This window comes from Penicillium verrucosum (genome assembly GCF_028828655.1).
Source record: "Penicillium verrucosum strain IBT 35672 chromosome Unknown utg000002l_segment0_segment0, whole genome shotgun sequence".
In the NCBI taxonomy this organism is placed as follows: domain Eukaryota; kingdom Fungi; phylum Ascomycota; class Eurotiomycetes; order Eurotiales; family Aspergillaceae; genus Penicillium; species Penicillium verrucosum.
Window position 1 is genome coordinate 5,593,339 of NW_026643211.1, and position 14,322 is coordinate 5,607,660.

Genomic DNA, 14,322 nt, shown 5'->3' on the forward strand with positions numbered 1-14,322 from the left:
GACATTGACGCACAGGGAGTCTGGGAGGGCCGAGGCTTCAGCCAGCACATCCTAGTAATCGCTAAAGTGAATCGCTCAGCGCAAAGGCATGACCAGGCGTGGTGCTTCAGCCACTTTGTGTAATTTTCGTAATGAGAAAATACAGGCTTGGCTTGCCCGTAGCGTAGACTATTAAACAAGTAGGAAGCAGATCCCAAGGTGAATCTTTCGTCTGATTGTGAATTTTCCACGCTTCTTTCCACCTTCATCCCCCCTCTGCCAGTCCCCCCTCCCCCCCCACCTTCTGCATTGTATAGTCAATAACCCTCAAGAGTCAAAGGATCATCAATTTCTTGCTTGCCACATACCCTAGATACTAGCTAGCTGTCCTTCTCACTGCATCTATCTTCAAAATGTCTATCAGAGCGGTTAGGGAACCGGCCAACGCCAAAGTTGAGTAAGATCGCCCCAATATCTTTCTCTCTCAATCCCCATCCCATTCTAGGTCAACGTACTTACCCAGACCCGATAGTATTGTCTTTGTTCACGGCTTGCACGGCAACCAAGCACCGTGGACATCCGAGGCGGATGTCTTCTGGCCTGAGAAGCTCCTCTCGGGTAAAATCTCCGACGCATGTATCCTGTCGTTCGAGTATGAAGCGGCCCTCGGTCCTTTTTTCGACGAGGACGACGAAATCACGGACATTTCCAATGACCTGATCAACGAGCTGATGGACCATCGAACTGAGAAAGAAAAGGTTTTTCCCCCAGTACTGCCTCTTAATCTATCTGGCTGACGAAGCAAAACAGGAAGAGAGACCGATTATTTTCGTTGCACATTGTCTCGGTGGCGTTGTTTTGGAGAATGTCTGTTACCCTCGCTGTCGCTGTCCATGGGAAACCCCACTAACGTAGGCCATCCTCATGTCCAGGCCCTAGCCCGAGCCGCCGAGCATCCCAGGAAAAGAGAGCTCATTGGTTATATCCACGGTATATTACTACTAGGAACCCCTCATTTCCAGCCGGGATCGCTAGCAGCAGCCACAAACTATCTCCAAGTCGCTCAGGCCGAGATCCCCAGCGAGTCGGACCTGAAAGACCGGTTAAATCGCCTCAGCGGCATTCCCCAGCGGTTTGCCGAGCTCAAGCAGGCAGGGGCTGAGTTCGTCGTGGAAGGTTTCTATGCCGGAGCCGGTACCAAGCTGGGCGGTACTGGCAAGGACGTAAAGATCGTTGATGAGGCGTTGGCCCGAGGCCCCGATGCTCCTCCTCCGGAGCGTCTGGCGCGCAATCAGCTACGGCTGAGCCAGTACGACGGCGAGGATGAAAAGGATTTCAAGAAGGTGTCTCGGGTTCTTACCCAGTGGGCGTCCAAGATTGTTCTTCCGGAGGAGGATAAGGGGGCCACCATTGTGTCGAATGCGACGTTTTCGGGTTCTCATAATTCTGGTTTGCAGCTGGGGCAGAATGCAGGAACTCTGAAGGGGTTCAGTTTCGGAAGCGGTTAGTTGTATAGTAGATCATATTATACTTCCAGATTTGAGTTTCAAACGCTTTATATAAAAGCAACTAGTCCTTGCTATGGAGCTGCCTCACTAGTAAAGCTGATTATATCGACTGACCCGCCGAGAGCCTTGGTAGCATAATTAAAAGTCCTATACCATACCCCATCAAGAAAAGATAATCCGCAGTAAGTGTATAAACAACCCCTAACTTGTTATTATTGTGCTTGTTTGGGTTCTTCGCCTCGAGGTAGGTCTCTTGCTTATATTTGTCCACGTCTAGGTTAGCAGTGAAATAGAGAAATTCAGAAGTCTTCGAGACGTAGACTTAACCCATTGGTTTCTATTAGGAGAGGTCTACGTTGACGTCGAAGTGCATGGTGCAATATAAGCTTGATAGATTGTTAAAGAAGTTAAGTTACAGTGAGACTAATCTGACACCCCCCACGAACATGGAGCCATGGACTTGCGGTGACCCCCACGAAGCAAACTAGGTGTCGAAAAGGTTGTTGAAGCGTGCGATGGGGTTGCTAAGAAGAGTATTGGCTGTAGTGGGCTTGTTGGTAGTAGTAGAAACCGGAGCGTTGTACGGCCGACTAAGTATGCCACCGGCATATAACTCTCTCATTGGTTCATATTGCTAGTAGTCACTTTACAAAATCTATTTGAATACCTAGGTTATAAGGTTAATGAAGTTAATACCTTCTAAAATGGGCATAGGGACGTGTAAAGTAAATTGAACCTGAACTGAATCTGAACTGAATCTGAAATAAAGTGCATTGTAAAGAGAGTAGTTGAAGAAGGAATAATTCAAGATCATAGCTAAACATGTTCAATACAATACGCTACTATAGGTGATAAAAGGGCGTTGAGGTAATACATACTGTCGCCCGTAGCGTTGACCGCGTTAGCCGACTTAAGTGTTGGCGTTAGCGGGATTCTAGAAGTACTCCTCTAAAGTATAACCGGCCTTTCGTTGGTGGAAAGTATAGAAGTGCTTTAGCTTATTACTTGGCTTATTGCCTTAGTTATAGGTTGCATTTACGTTGTGAAAGACTAGATCGGAAGCATACTTTAGATAAGTAGCGAGACGTCGATTCTTGGGGATACCGAAGTTAGAGAATATTCCGATAAGAATTTGCTTAGAGGTATCGTTATTTAAGGCGTGAAGGCTATTAGGCTACTAATAAGTAGTAGGATTTACGCTAAAGGTATAGGCGGTACGCTACTTGATTACGAATTATTCTAGAGTAGTAACGTTGTCGTACTTAAGGGAAGTCTACTTATAGAACTTATCGAAACCTACATTGTAGGTATAGATGGCGAAGGTCTTATGAAGACTGTAGTACGCGGCGGGAGCGCTAGTAGCGGTACTAATATAAGGCTTAAGAGACGCGTGAACGGTAGTATAAAGGTAAGAGAGAAGGTGAATAGAGTGTCCAAGGGGCTCATAACCTGTTAGGACAGGTCTACGTTCACGTCGAAGTGCATGGTGCAATGTGAGCTTGATCGATTGTTGAAGAAGTTAAGTTACAGTGAGACTAATAATCTGGCAGTTTCTTTTGTTATAGCCCACGACTGCTCGTCGTATGTCGTATGTCTTTTAACTCCAAGATCAAATACAATATTTCCACGAATTCAATTTACATATGTAGATTACACTCTTGATAGCATGGCAAGGGATTGGCACTGCACTGACTGATGATGCAGCATAAACCGGCTATTCGCTGAACGCATGTTCATCGCCCACAAAAATGAATCAAGCAACCCCTTCAGAAAGAAAGTATGAGAAATTTACCAAAGCCGAATATCCAGCATGAGTGAAAGACCTGTCGAACGTTGTCCTCAACACTCACCAGAGGCAAACCTCCTTTAGGAAATCGTCATGTTTCGCATGCCCACCATTAACTCAAGTTCCCCTCTGTTCAGTGTAGGCGGGGTGGGATATCTAAGATCCTGGACTCCAACGAGGTACTCCACGAGCCTGGTATATTATTAGTATGCAGGTCAGGCTTTAGCAGATATCACATGGCTTACCTTCGGTGAAACAGGGTTGGAAAGTACAATTTGAATTCTCCTTCCCGGGTCTCTGCCATGTGCAGCCAACCTTTCGTGAGGCATGACAGCATAGCTTCATTGTGCGGGTTGAACAACAAGCCTTCGCCAGCAGTTTCCGGACCGATTTGCTGAGCCTGACGAAGAACTTCAAACTCCTGTTCAGGAGGGAAGAAGGTTTCGGGCGAGAGCGGAAGACCCGCGAAGTCTAGAATCACGGCGATACTTCCTTCCAGGAGGCCACGAACTTCAAAGAATCGCCTAATTTCGTAGTCATCGTGGGCTATTTCATCAAGTTCGTCATCCTTGTAAAAGGCGTCGTACCACTGGGCAAATTTTAATATAACAGAAAATACTAGCAACGCTTGCAGATCACATACCATGTCACAGAGAAGCATGAATGCATCTACCAATTTAGGCTGGCCTCCAGTCCAGACATTAATGATATCTTTCAGAATATCATCGATTTCGTAATCGGAACCTCGAGCCTGGAGATGCATTTCCATGTGGAGATCGAACTCTTCTCGAGTGTAGAAAAGTGAAATATCCTCCTCAAACCTCTCTTTCAATAAAAGGCGTTGACGCTTATTGAATACCAGCAAGTCACTCCCCATGTTGTGTGGCATGACACCCCTATCGGGAGTACCGAAAGCACTGAACATACAGAAACTAGCACCTGGTACGTTCGCGAGGCAGTCTTGGTTCGCCGAATTCAGAATCAACCATAGCTCAGAGTTATTGTAAGTTGTGTGTGCGTCGTCGATGAGAAACACAAAGTTGTCGCGCAGAACGTTGTGGCCAAATGTCGGAAAACCTTGGAGGTGACAGGCCTCGACCAGATAATCTAACGCAGAGGGGCCACCCTCTAAACTCAGGGGGAAACTTTTGATGTAGATCGACTTGACTCCCTGTCCACGGAGGTAGGTATGAAGGGATCGGGCGAGAAAGGTCTTACCTGATGCGGGGATCCCACGACCAAGGACCACTCTTTGTTCATGGATGCGATGGGCAAGCTTTCTCACGGTTTCGTGCCTTGGTACGAACACATGGCTAGTACTAGGATCACTTTGGCGTGCTGAAAAATTGTTAAAATCAAATCAACGGGGAGATAATATCACTTACGCCCAATTCTAAAATGATTCCCGAGTGGATGTCCGCATTCCAGACAAGGGGTCGACGAAGATTCAGCCACATCGGGCTGTCCTTGGCCATGGCAAGGGCAGCAGTAAGAGCCATTACCACTCCAGTAACAAGCTCCAACTGTCATTTTGCGTGTGAAGAACCAGCCAAACAAAGTGGATATGGAGCGCGAAAGAAAATAGAGCAGTTGGTGCGTTTCGGACTCATCCAAGCCGTGTGTATGTGGAATGACAATGAGGGAGAAATAACGAGAGAGTAGCGGGCAGAGAAGAGATTTAAAAGGGAAAGAGAAGGTCAAACAGCAGAGCTGAAATGTGGGAAGACAAAAAGTAAACAAAGTCAGGTATGATGCGGCAATGGAAGGCGCGCGTGTCGTTCTTTCTGCTTTGGCTAAGACGTCCACAGACTGAGGATCAAATATTGAATACCTCTCTATTTACTCTATCTTTTTTTTTATTGCCATCCATCTACTATCCATTTACTATATTCTCTACTCCAGTACTATCACGGGTACTATCACGGCTTTATATACTTCTTCTGTGATTTGATTGGCTACCGTTATTTCCAAACCATGCAGCCCCGCATGTCTGATAAGAGATAAGGATCGTATCTTAACCTGCAATTACTGCATAGTACCTAGTTAGTATGAGTAGAATAATTAAGCAAGGTACATAGTTAGTCGTTAGACTCTAGACTCTGGGACCGTCAAGAAGAGTTTCTAGCAGGGTCTGGCTAAACGCAATCAGAGGTGAGTGCATCCTAGTCCAGGCTATAGACTTCGTTATTGATTAATAAAGCCAGGGTTTTTCTTGTGGTGTGAGCGGTGCTCTTTTCTCTTTTCTCATTGCCCCAGAAGAGGAACTATCACATCAATTTGGAAGGCAAGGAGAGGAAGAAGAGCAGTACTGGGGTCATTATCATATTGTGGGCCTTGCCACACGCTATTAGGAATCTGACCTATACATTCGGTGAAACGTAAATCCGCATCTTTATCCAAACCGTAACAGTCAGATAGGCTCTGCAATTGATCTTCTAAGAGTACACCATTGAGGACGCAACCTAGGGATCCTGTTAGGTACCAAGAGGGGGACAACATATAACAGATAACATACCAAACTTATTCTCACGGTACTCCCTCCATTTTCTGATCCGATCTCTCAGTGATTCCGTTGATCTCGAACGCAATTGGACAACATGAGCATGGCGAACTCCGTTTGTATCAATACAATTGAGGCTTTCTAGCATCTCTGATGTGCGGCTATAATGCCCGAGCCAAGCTTTTTGAATGATCGAATCAAGGCTTGGATGATCGGTTCGTATTGTGGGCAGAACCAATCTGCCATGATTGTCAACAGACAGCTCAGGCTTGGCTCCATGCTCCATCTGAAAAATAAGCGACCCCATTGCAAACATATCTGTTGCCTCAGATAGAGTCGGCGAGGGTCCGTTAATTGGAAGTGGAAGATCCGGGAAAACGGGATTTGGCTGGCCAAGAGGGCTGGCAGCGCTAAAATCGCAAAGAATGGCACCGTCGTGTTCATCAAAGAGGACATTGTCAATCCGTACATCTACATGGGCTATACTAAGGCTGTGGATATGGCAGAGTGCATCGGTAAGATCACGGTACTAGCAAATCCGATGACGCTGAGCGGGAATTTTATCCTCAGGTAACGAGTGATACCTGCGGAGATTAATTCCCTCGGGTTGGTCAGCATCAACGGCTTCTATAACGTGAGGGTGTGGACATCTTCGAAGCAGTCGTAGTACTGTTCGTTCGTTTTGTAACAAGTTGGACTGAAAGAGGGTATCTGAGGCGTAGTGTCATTAGCCCCAAGATCGTCGTGGTTTTCAGATTTAGACGGATGATATCCGATAAATGGCGAGATTATATGAGACAAGAGGCCAAATGCGCAATAACTGAGATAACCAATGTATCGCAATGCAACCAGTGCTGCCGAGTAAAATCGTCTGAGATACGACAACATTCTGGAGGTGCTCTGAAAGAGTAAAGTCTGGACTCTGGACCGTTCCTTAAATGTATCCTGTCAGGTGATATATCATACAGTATGGTTTCGAAACAAGGGTGAGTCACATGCGATGAGATATTCTAACTGAGCAAGCCCTTTATTGTAGTATGATAAAGCTTCTCTAGTCTGGCTGGAGTCGCTGGACCATCTTGAACGCCACACTACAGAGCATACACCGTTTGTGAAAATTGCCATCATTAATACTGCTTTAAAAGGCTTCAGTGACCTGGCGGTCGCAAAGACGCGGAAGCCCTTAGAAGCAAACTGTAAGGCTAAGGCGTTACTGGCACCCCTTTGGGAACATCTGGTTTGGGGGCGGTTAGGCTAGGGAATAAGGGGATAAGGGGGAGTGGATAGGGTCTCAGGCTCTCAGCGCACCCGGTAGGATTGACCTCTGCGCAACACCACCTATGTATACATTTAAAGCAGTGCCCAGGTGGAATAAACTGATTATTAAACGATATCCATCACTACTTAATTTAGGTAGGTAGTTAGGTAGTTAACTATTCGGGGGAGTTATGTAACCATTCCGTTACGATTCAACTAACTTTGGTAGTCGGCAAGATAGTTGCTCCATCTCCACCGCAGATCATAGTGGCGACATATTTTGTGTTGTATTTGCCCCCTCTGCAACTGGATGTGACGCTGATAGTTGAACCATTTCCATAAATACTAGGGCCTGCTACTATTCTTCACCGTTATCATTTTGGTTATTGCGCATCCGACATAACATCATGAAGGCTCTTATTTCCAACCGCATGTTAGCCACCAGATTTGCCAACCTCATCAGTGGCAAATCAATCTGTGGCCAAGGGGGACAGGTCAATGACGATGTTCCCATTCCTACAATCTCGCCCGATGAGATTTTGGTCAAAGTCAAGGCGGTCGCGTTGAATCCGACGGATTTCAAGCACTTAGACGTCGTTTCTCCTCGTCACTCCATCATAGGTTGCGACTATGCCGGCGTGGTCCAACAGGTCGGCAGCGCCGTTAAGTCGGGATGGGCACCCGGTGATCGCGTGGCGGGCGCTGTGCACGGTGGTCTTTTTCCCGACAAGGGCGCCTTCGCCGAGTACTTGAAAGTCGACTCGGATTTGGCTTGGAAGATTCCGGATGAAATAAGCGACACGGACGCTACCACGTACGGCGTCTCGGCCGTGACTGCTATGTTGACCCTCAATGTCCGACATGGCCTTCCCTTCGTCCAAGGTGATGAGGCAGCCCCTAGAGATGAGGCGATTTTCATCTATGCAGGAGCCACCAGCGCTGGGCTGTTTCACATCCAGATTGCAAAGGCAGCTGGGTATACGGTTGTTGTGACGGCCTCGCCGCGTTCATTCGACCTTGTCAAGGCGTACGGCGCTACTGCGGTCTTTGACTACAGGTCGGCAACTGTTGCAGCTGATGTCGTCAAGGCGTATCCTAAGATCTCAAAGGCCGTCGATTGTTTCTCGGAAGGAAAATCTACTTCCATATGTGCAGAAGTACTGAAAAACACTGGCGGTATGGTGGTAACGCTATTGCCCAACGGCAAGTCAAGCGTACCGGGCGTCACGTACGAGATGGTGATGGCATATACAGTATTTGGTCACCCTTTCCAGTGGTTACCCCCAATTGGGCCAAGCTTCGAGGCCAAACCAGCCGACCGCGAAGCTCTTGTGCGCTTTTACAAAGTCCTTCCAACAATCACGCACATCTTAAAACCGATCCCTACTGTCAAGCAAAAGGAAGGCTTTGAGGGCATTTTAGATGGATTGAACAAATTACGAGCAGGCGCTGTAGCCGGGGGCAAGTTAGTAGTGGATTTTCTAGCTTAGTTTAGCGCTGTATTATGCGAAGTGAGATGAATCAAATTCAAGTCCGAGAGGCTTAGTACAACCACAGGGGAGCTTGGCTGTGAATAGGTCGATTACCATTGGCATAGGAACATTGGTCGAATTTTGGTCTTCAGAATTACCGCCACGACGTATACTTCATCAAAGCCGAAGAAATTATGCGATCTTCTGAAATATAACACATACAGTTGAACTATCGAGACTATGCTTTCTATTCCAATGTACAAATATCCATATTCACCCAATTTCAGGCGTTTAAGCCAATTCCAATGCCTTGCATTTCTATGAAGCCGAAATTCTCGATCTTCTCTCTTAGGATACTATATAGAAACTATTCTAGCTATTCTATAAGACAGATATTGAGTTCTTACCTGCCGCCAAACTGCTTTTTAAGAGCCGCCTTCGAAAATACTAGCACGCACTAAGAAAGTCGAGACTTAGGGCCATATTAAAGACTTCGGACGCCGTACTTTTCACCGTTATCTTCAGGTAATAGGACTATTATAAATTATATTACTTTGGATTATAACGAGTTCCAGACTTCCAACATTGTTTCGAGACGAGGACATAGCGGAAGAGGACGCGCAGACTACCCTGAGCAAAGTCCGACCTGGGTGGCTTCCTAAGCTTCTTCGAAGTTACCTAGGTAGTTTCTAGGTGCAGGCGCAGAGACTGTAAGATCTCCTAGCTACTCAACGGTTGCAGATTAGCTGGTTTGACGGCTAATACTAACCGAGAATTCAGACTCAATCTGATCCACTGGTTGACCAAGGAGCTAATGACTCCTACGCCAGATCTTTGATGGATGGACTCATGGATGACATGACGAATTCTATCAAGCCCCATGCAGATATTTGCTCTATTGCCTCATTACTATATCCCACATACCACTTATATATATGTATTAATTGCTAAACCTTCATGATATCTTCGCATGCTGCAAGGCCTTCTCCACATCACCGCGTTGAAATCCAGGCGTGCGACCTAAGCAGACTCCCCTGCTTATTAGTGCTATCAAAGTCAGCAAACTCTTCAGATCCCAAATCAGAGTACTTATTTACCTGGCATCAGTCGCGCAATATTGATAGTGGTCTTCGTCGGCGAGCCCTGATTTGACTCATCGGAACACAAAGTCAGATTCACGTCTTCCTCCCGGAGGAATCCCTCCAGGTCTTGCAAGTCAAACCAATCCCCTTTTAACTGCTCTTGGATATCTGGCGAGACAAGCGGCAACGGATCCTTGATCATATCCCATTCGTGATAACCGCGGCAAGAGTGGCCTACCCGGGGATAGTGGGTTCCTGCGCCACCCAATACGAAGAAGGGGATTTCCTCCCACCCATCTAACGGCTTCTGGCTTACTTGGGAATCTAACCTCGCTTTGAAGTAAGCTGTGAGACGCTCCCGATCCATCATACTGAGAAGGAACCCGAATGGCTTGTGAAGATGGTGTAAACCGATGGACTGGTCGCATAAAGCCAGATTTCCTTGGTAGAGACATGCCAAATTCAGTCTTTCGATGAATTCAGGCAATTCTATGACTGAAATCCCTGGTGGTTCGAGGGTATGTGGGAAGCTGTCACTGGTGGGATGATCAGATCCGCTGCGATCCAGGGACGAAGGCGGGAGTGTATTAGATAACGGGATCGGTATTGGGCCAGGTAATGAAGATTGGGGCAAGTCTTCACTATGTGAGGGAGCATCAGAAACCTGTGTCTCGCGGTCGGGGTTTGCTTCGGATGCCAAAGAATGAAAGGTCTTTATCGTATCATGCAGATGTGCAGTTAAGCCAGAGTATGACGCCAGTACCCCAGATTGAACTAGCTGGTCACTGAATGACAGAACGGTAAGGCTCATTTGATCCAAGATGGTCTCCAGTTGAGAGATACGGTTATTGAGGCCTGTGACAGCCTCCCGCTGGCGAGAGCGAAACGCCCTTTGCGCTAGGCGAGTCTGTATACGACGGCGCTGTTGCAAAAGTCAGTGGTTGGGTTAATGCACATCAAAGGTTGATGGAGGTTTCGCAATATTCAACGAACATCTTCTGGGACTCCACTCAATGGGGGTTCAGCATCTCGTGGCCTTCCACGTTTTTTGGCTAACGATGAGGCCGGCTTTGGTTCATGGCGCTGGCGTTTCTGCGGTTTCTGGGGTTGGGATCGAGAGGGAATTTTTTTCTTCTGATTTTCGCAAGAACGATTCTCGATGAACACGTCGCCAGAATCAGATATAGGCAATTGGCCATGCATTTGAGTTATTTGTGAGATAGATGATTCAGTCTGGGGATCAGACGAGATTGGCAGCAGTGATTCAATATTGGAGGTCACTGAATGCGGTACGAAATGTCCGTTTTGGCCGAATGGCAAGGTACTATGCTGTGTATCCTCATAGCTCGAGAGATGTAGGTCGCCAGATGGCTGAAGCGATAATGACTGGTCCATAGAGTACAAAGAACCAAGGTAAAGAACAGAAAGATAATCTGAGAATTGAGAAAATGCAGTATCCGTCAGTCAGAGGTGTTGGATCATTTGATGAATTTGTCAAAAGCTAAGGTTTGCAATACCTAGTTGATACAGGGTATTCGTACCGAATATCATGTGACAACCGGTATAGATACCATACAAACGGGCATATTACGAGTTGGTCATCATACATAGTTCCAAGGTTAACTGAATAACTAAATCTGGACTTCTAGTTATTTTATGCTCTATTCCTCCAGACCTACTACACTTTGGTGTGGCCCGTGTACGGCTTCGTAACGGGCTTAACCACTACCACAAAAATTGTTAACTACGAGGTCAACACTACGGAAAACAAGGTTGTATGAAAAAAAAACGCCACAGCAAGCTCAAAGCCTATAAGGCCGTTCATAGCGTTCCACGGTTTTTTTTTGGCGGAATCTAAAGTAGGCCCTCTTCTAAAGGTGGCAGATTAATATTCTTACCATCGCCCTTGCTGATTTCTATGGCTTCCAGGTCAATATCGTGTACTAGGCGCATCTAAAGTGGGATCCCAGTATATCTATTAGCTTATGTATACTTTCTTCCATAGGGTTGAACGGGTGTTTTGTATGCAGACGAGGGTGGTACTCAGCAAGTAAATCGTTTACTTACATTAATAGCACATTGACCGTATCTAAACTTCGGATTCACGGACTTGTTGTAAACATTGGCACCACAACTTCCGCAAAAAAAGATCTGTATAGTATGCGAACCGAACCGATATTCCTACATCACATTGGTCATTAACCCTACCAATTCCTCAGGTGATTCATACCTTAAGCGAGTTTCTCCCTTGGTGAATCTCTATATCATCCACGAACGTAAGCAGACTGCCTGAAATGTGACAATAGCTACCTAAAATAGGGTTTTGTTCTGTCAATTGCATGATATAACTTATCCGCAGGGCAGATGAATACAGAGCTTGTAGGGTAGGGGCATTATGCGTGTACATACAGTTGCAAGAAACTACCGACAACTGCGACAGCGGAGACGGTAGTTTTGTAGAGAAACGCACAGCGTTGCAATGGCAATTTCCCTCGTAGAGGACTTCCGTAGAACGATCCATAAAACCCTAATTCGCAGGATCTTTAGATGTGGGCGTTGCCAAAATCACAATTTCTCCGCGACAGGTCTCTCTACCTTTGTCGTATTGGAGTTGGTTATACTGGAGCAAGGTCTATTTTAGAAGAGGAAATAATTTTTGATTTAAGCCATGATTGAGAACCAATTATCACATGTGGGTCTAACATTGTGAGTGCTATCCACCGCCTATTGAGCCAAGGCGATTCGGCTTGGTTAATAGACCGGCTCGGCGATAGTTCAAGGATTGACAAATCAAACCCGGTCTCCTGTACAGGTCAGTTATGGTCGAGTGAAATGATGAGTGATCCTCCCGAGCCAAGAAAGGAAAGGTTCCAAGGTTTCTCCGTGAACTTAGTCAGCATGGATGTCACAGTCAATACAGTCAATTGAACTGTACACAGTACTCTTACACTATACTTGCCATTATATTTTCATCCATTGTTCCAGGGTTCAATCAATGCACTGCCCCGATAAATAATTCAAGTCCAAATGCAGTATAATCCGAGAATTGTAGGCAAGGTTCGTTTGAAGAGATATTTGAGGTTTGACGGGACAATTGAAGGCCGACGGTTACGGGCGACTAAGTATGCCACCGGCACATAACTATAATCCAGGTATTCAAACAATCTTTAAGCATCTACAACATTAGTGGATCTAAATTACTGCTGGCAATATGAACCAATGAGAGAGTTATGTGTCGGTGGCATAATTAGTCGCCCGTAGACGGTCATGATCGTCTATACTCGGGAGCATTATTCATCAGGATCCCACCCTTCAAGAAATTATATCAGGACTTTACGGATATTTAAATATTTAGCTGAATGACACCTACTCTTTGTACGAAAAACAGGCCCATTTCAATATCAGATACATTTTCATTTTCAAAATATGTTCTTTCTTTCTGGCAAGAGCCACTCTTTTGACCCTAGAAAAGATATTCCAAGTCTTGTTGGACGGGTCATCTTAGTGACTGGGGGCAACAATGGTCTTGGGAAAGAAACCATAAAGCAATTGGCGATGCACAATCCCACCAAAATATATATGGGTGCTCGGAATGCTGGGAGAGCAGAAGAAGCAATTCTTGATATCAAGCGAGAGGTCCCTTCCGCGAACATCGTTTTTCTGGAAATGGATCTTGCGTCTTTCGCCTCCATCAAACACGCCGCTGAATTATTCCTATCCACAAATGACCGTCTCGATATCCTCATTAACAACGCCGGTGTCTTTGCTTCTCCCCCGGGATTGACCAAAGATGGATATGAGGTCCAATTCGGCACAAATTACATGGGTTCGGCACTACTCACTCGACTGCTGTTGCCGATCCTCACCAAGACCTCTGGTACTTCCGGGGCTGATGTTCGTGTCGTGAACATTAGCTCCGAGATATATCGAAACGCTCCTAAGGCCGGTTTACTTCTCAACCAGGTCAAGACACCCCTTACCGAGATTAGCACTGTCGCCCGTTATGGTCACTCAAAACTCGCCAACATATACTTTGCAAAATCTTTTGCCCAACGTTTCACCAATATTAAGTCGGTTGCTCTACACCCAGGGCTCGTCCGGACGAACATCGGGGGTGGGATGACAGCCAACCGGATTCTGTCATTCATCTTTCAACTATTCACCTCAGTGGCTTCCGTGGATGTTTCTACAGGCACGCTCAATCAGCTATGGGCAAGTGCCGCTGACCCTGCTGAAGTGAAGAGCGGTGCGTATTATATCCCCTTCTTCAAGGAAGTGGAAAGAATGGGCATCGAGAGTGATATGGAAAAAGCGGAAGAATTGTGGCGATGGACAGAGCAAGAGTTCAAAGAACATGGCTTTTAGTGCTCGTGTAATGCAATCTCTACTGTATCATAATCGTGTTAAGAAACTCCAAATGCGTCGCTTTAGGCCCTCCATTAAGTACGTACTTTGAAGAGGTCGGGTGGCATTCTTTTGATCTGTGTACAGCAATATACTTTGGGTATGGCTGGCTGAGGTATCGCTGTTTTCTCTCGCAGTCGGAACAACTTTTTTCTGTGTGATGCCATGTTGGTATCGCCTTTCTTCTGTGATTTGTAGCTGTTACCCATCAATGTAGTTATTTCACTTTGCCTTGAATAAGATTGCGCCTGGTCTTGGCGTCTTGGCGTCTTGGTGGAGTTGTGAGATACTCGCGAGATGTCATTGTGCAACCCCTTGGTTGTATAGTTAACTA

General features: G+C 46.1%; 6 protein-coding genes across 6 annotated transcripts; 3 read left to right on the forward strand and 3 right to left on the reverse strand.

Moving 5' to 3' along the window:
- Window positions 1-392: 392 nt before the first annotated feature.
- On the forward strand, window positions 393-1,487 carry N7516_007719 (uncharacterized protein; the record flags this gene model as incomplete). Its single annotated transcript, XM_057220439.1, has 4 exons — window positions 393-436; window positions 512-737; window positions 790-846; window positions 912-1,487. The coding sequence occupies 4 exons, from the start codon at window positions 393-395 to the stop codon at window positions 1,485-1,487; spliced, it is 903 nt and encodes a 300-aa protein (XP_057074530.1).
- Window positions 1,488-3,353: 1,866 nt separating this feature from the next.
- N7516_007720 (uncharacterized protein) lies at window positions 3,354-4,803 on the reverse strand (the record flags this gene model as incomplete). Its single annotated transcript, XM_057220440.1, has 4 exons — window positions 3,354-3,465; window positions 3,519-3,862; window positions 3,917-4,611; window positions 4,659-4,803. 4 exons carry the CDS (start codon window positions 4,801-4,803, stop codon window positions 3,354-3,356), a joined length of 1,296 nt encoding a protein of 431 aa, XP_057074531.1.
- Window positions 4,804-7,437: 2,634 nt separating this feature from the next.
- On the forward strand, window positions 7,438-8,520 carry N7516_007721 (zinc-binding alcohol dehydrogenase family protein; the record flags this gene model as incomplete). The annotated part of the gene is made up of 1 exon (XM_057220441.1): window positions 7,438-8,520. The coding sequence occupies one exon, from the start codon at window positions 7,438-7,440 to the stop codon at window positions 8,518-8,520; it is 1,083 nt and encodes a 360-aa protein (XP_057074532.1).
- Window positions 8,521-9,457: 937 nt separating this feature from the next.
- Window positions 9,458-10,979, reverse strand: N7516_007722 (bZIP transcription factor; the record flags this gene model as incomplete). Its single annotated transcript, XM_057220442.1, has 3 exons — window positions 9,458-9,549; window positions 9,600-10,506; window positions 10,578-10,979. 3 exons carry the CDS (start codon window positions 10,977-10,979, stop codon window positions 9,458-9,460), a joined length of 1,401 nt encoding a protein of 466 aa, XP_057074533.1.
- Window positions 10,980-11,438: 459 nt separating this feature from the next.
- N7516_007723 (uncharacterized protein) lies at window positions 11,439-11,991 on the reverse strand (the record flags this gene model as incomplete). The annotated part of the gene is made up of 3 exons (XM_057220443.1): window positions 11,439-11,537; window positions 11,652-11,765; window positions 11,815-11,991. The coding sequence occupies 3 exons, from the start codon at window positions 11,989-11,991 to the stop codon at window positions 11,439-11,441; spliced, it is 390 nt and encodes a 129-aa protein (XP_057074534.1).
- A 1,019-nt stretch (window positions 11,992-13,010) lies between these two features.
- N7516_007724 (Short-chain dehydrogenase/reductase SDR) lies at window positions 13,011-13,949 on the forward strand (the record flags this gene model as incomplete). Its single annotated transcript, XM_057220444.1, has 1 exon — window positions 13,011-13,949. The coding sequence occupies one exon, from the start codon at window positions 13,011-13,013 to the stop codon at window positions 13,947-13,949; it is 939 nt and encodes a 312-aa protein (XP_057074535.1).
- Between the last annotated feature and the right edge of the window lie 373 nt (window positions 13,950-14,322).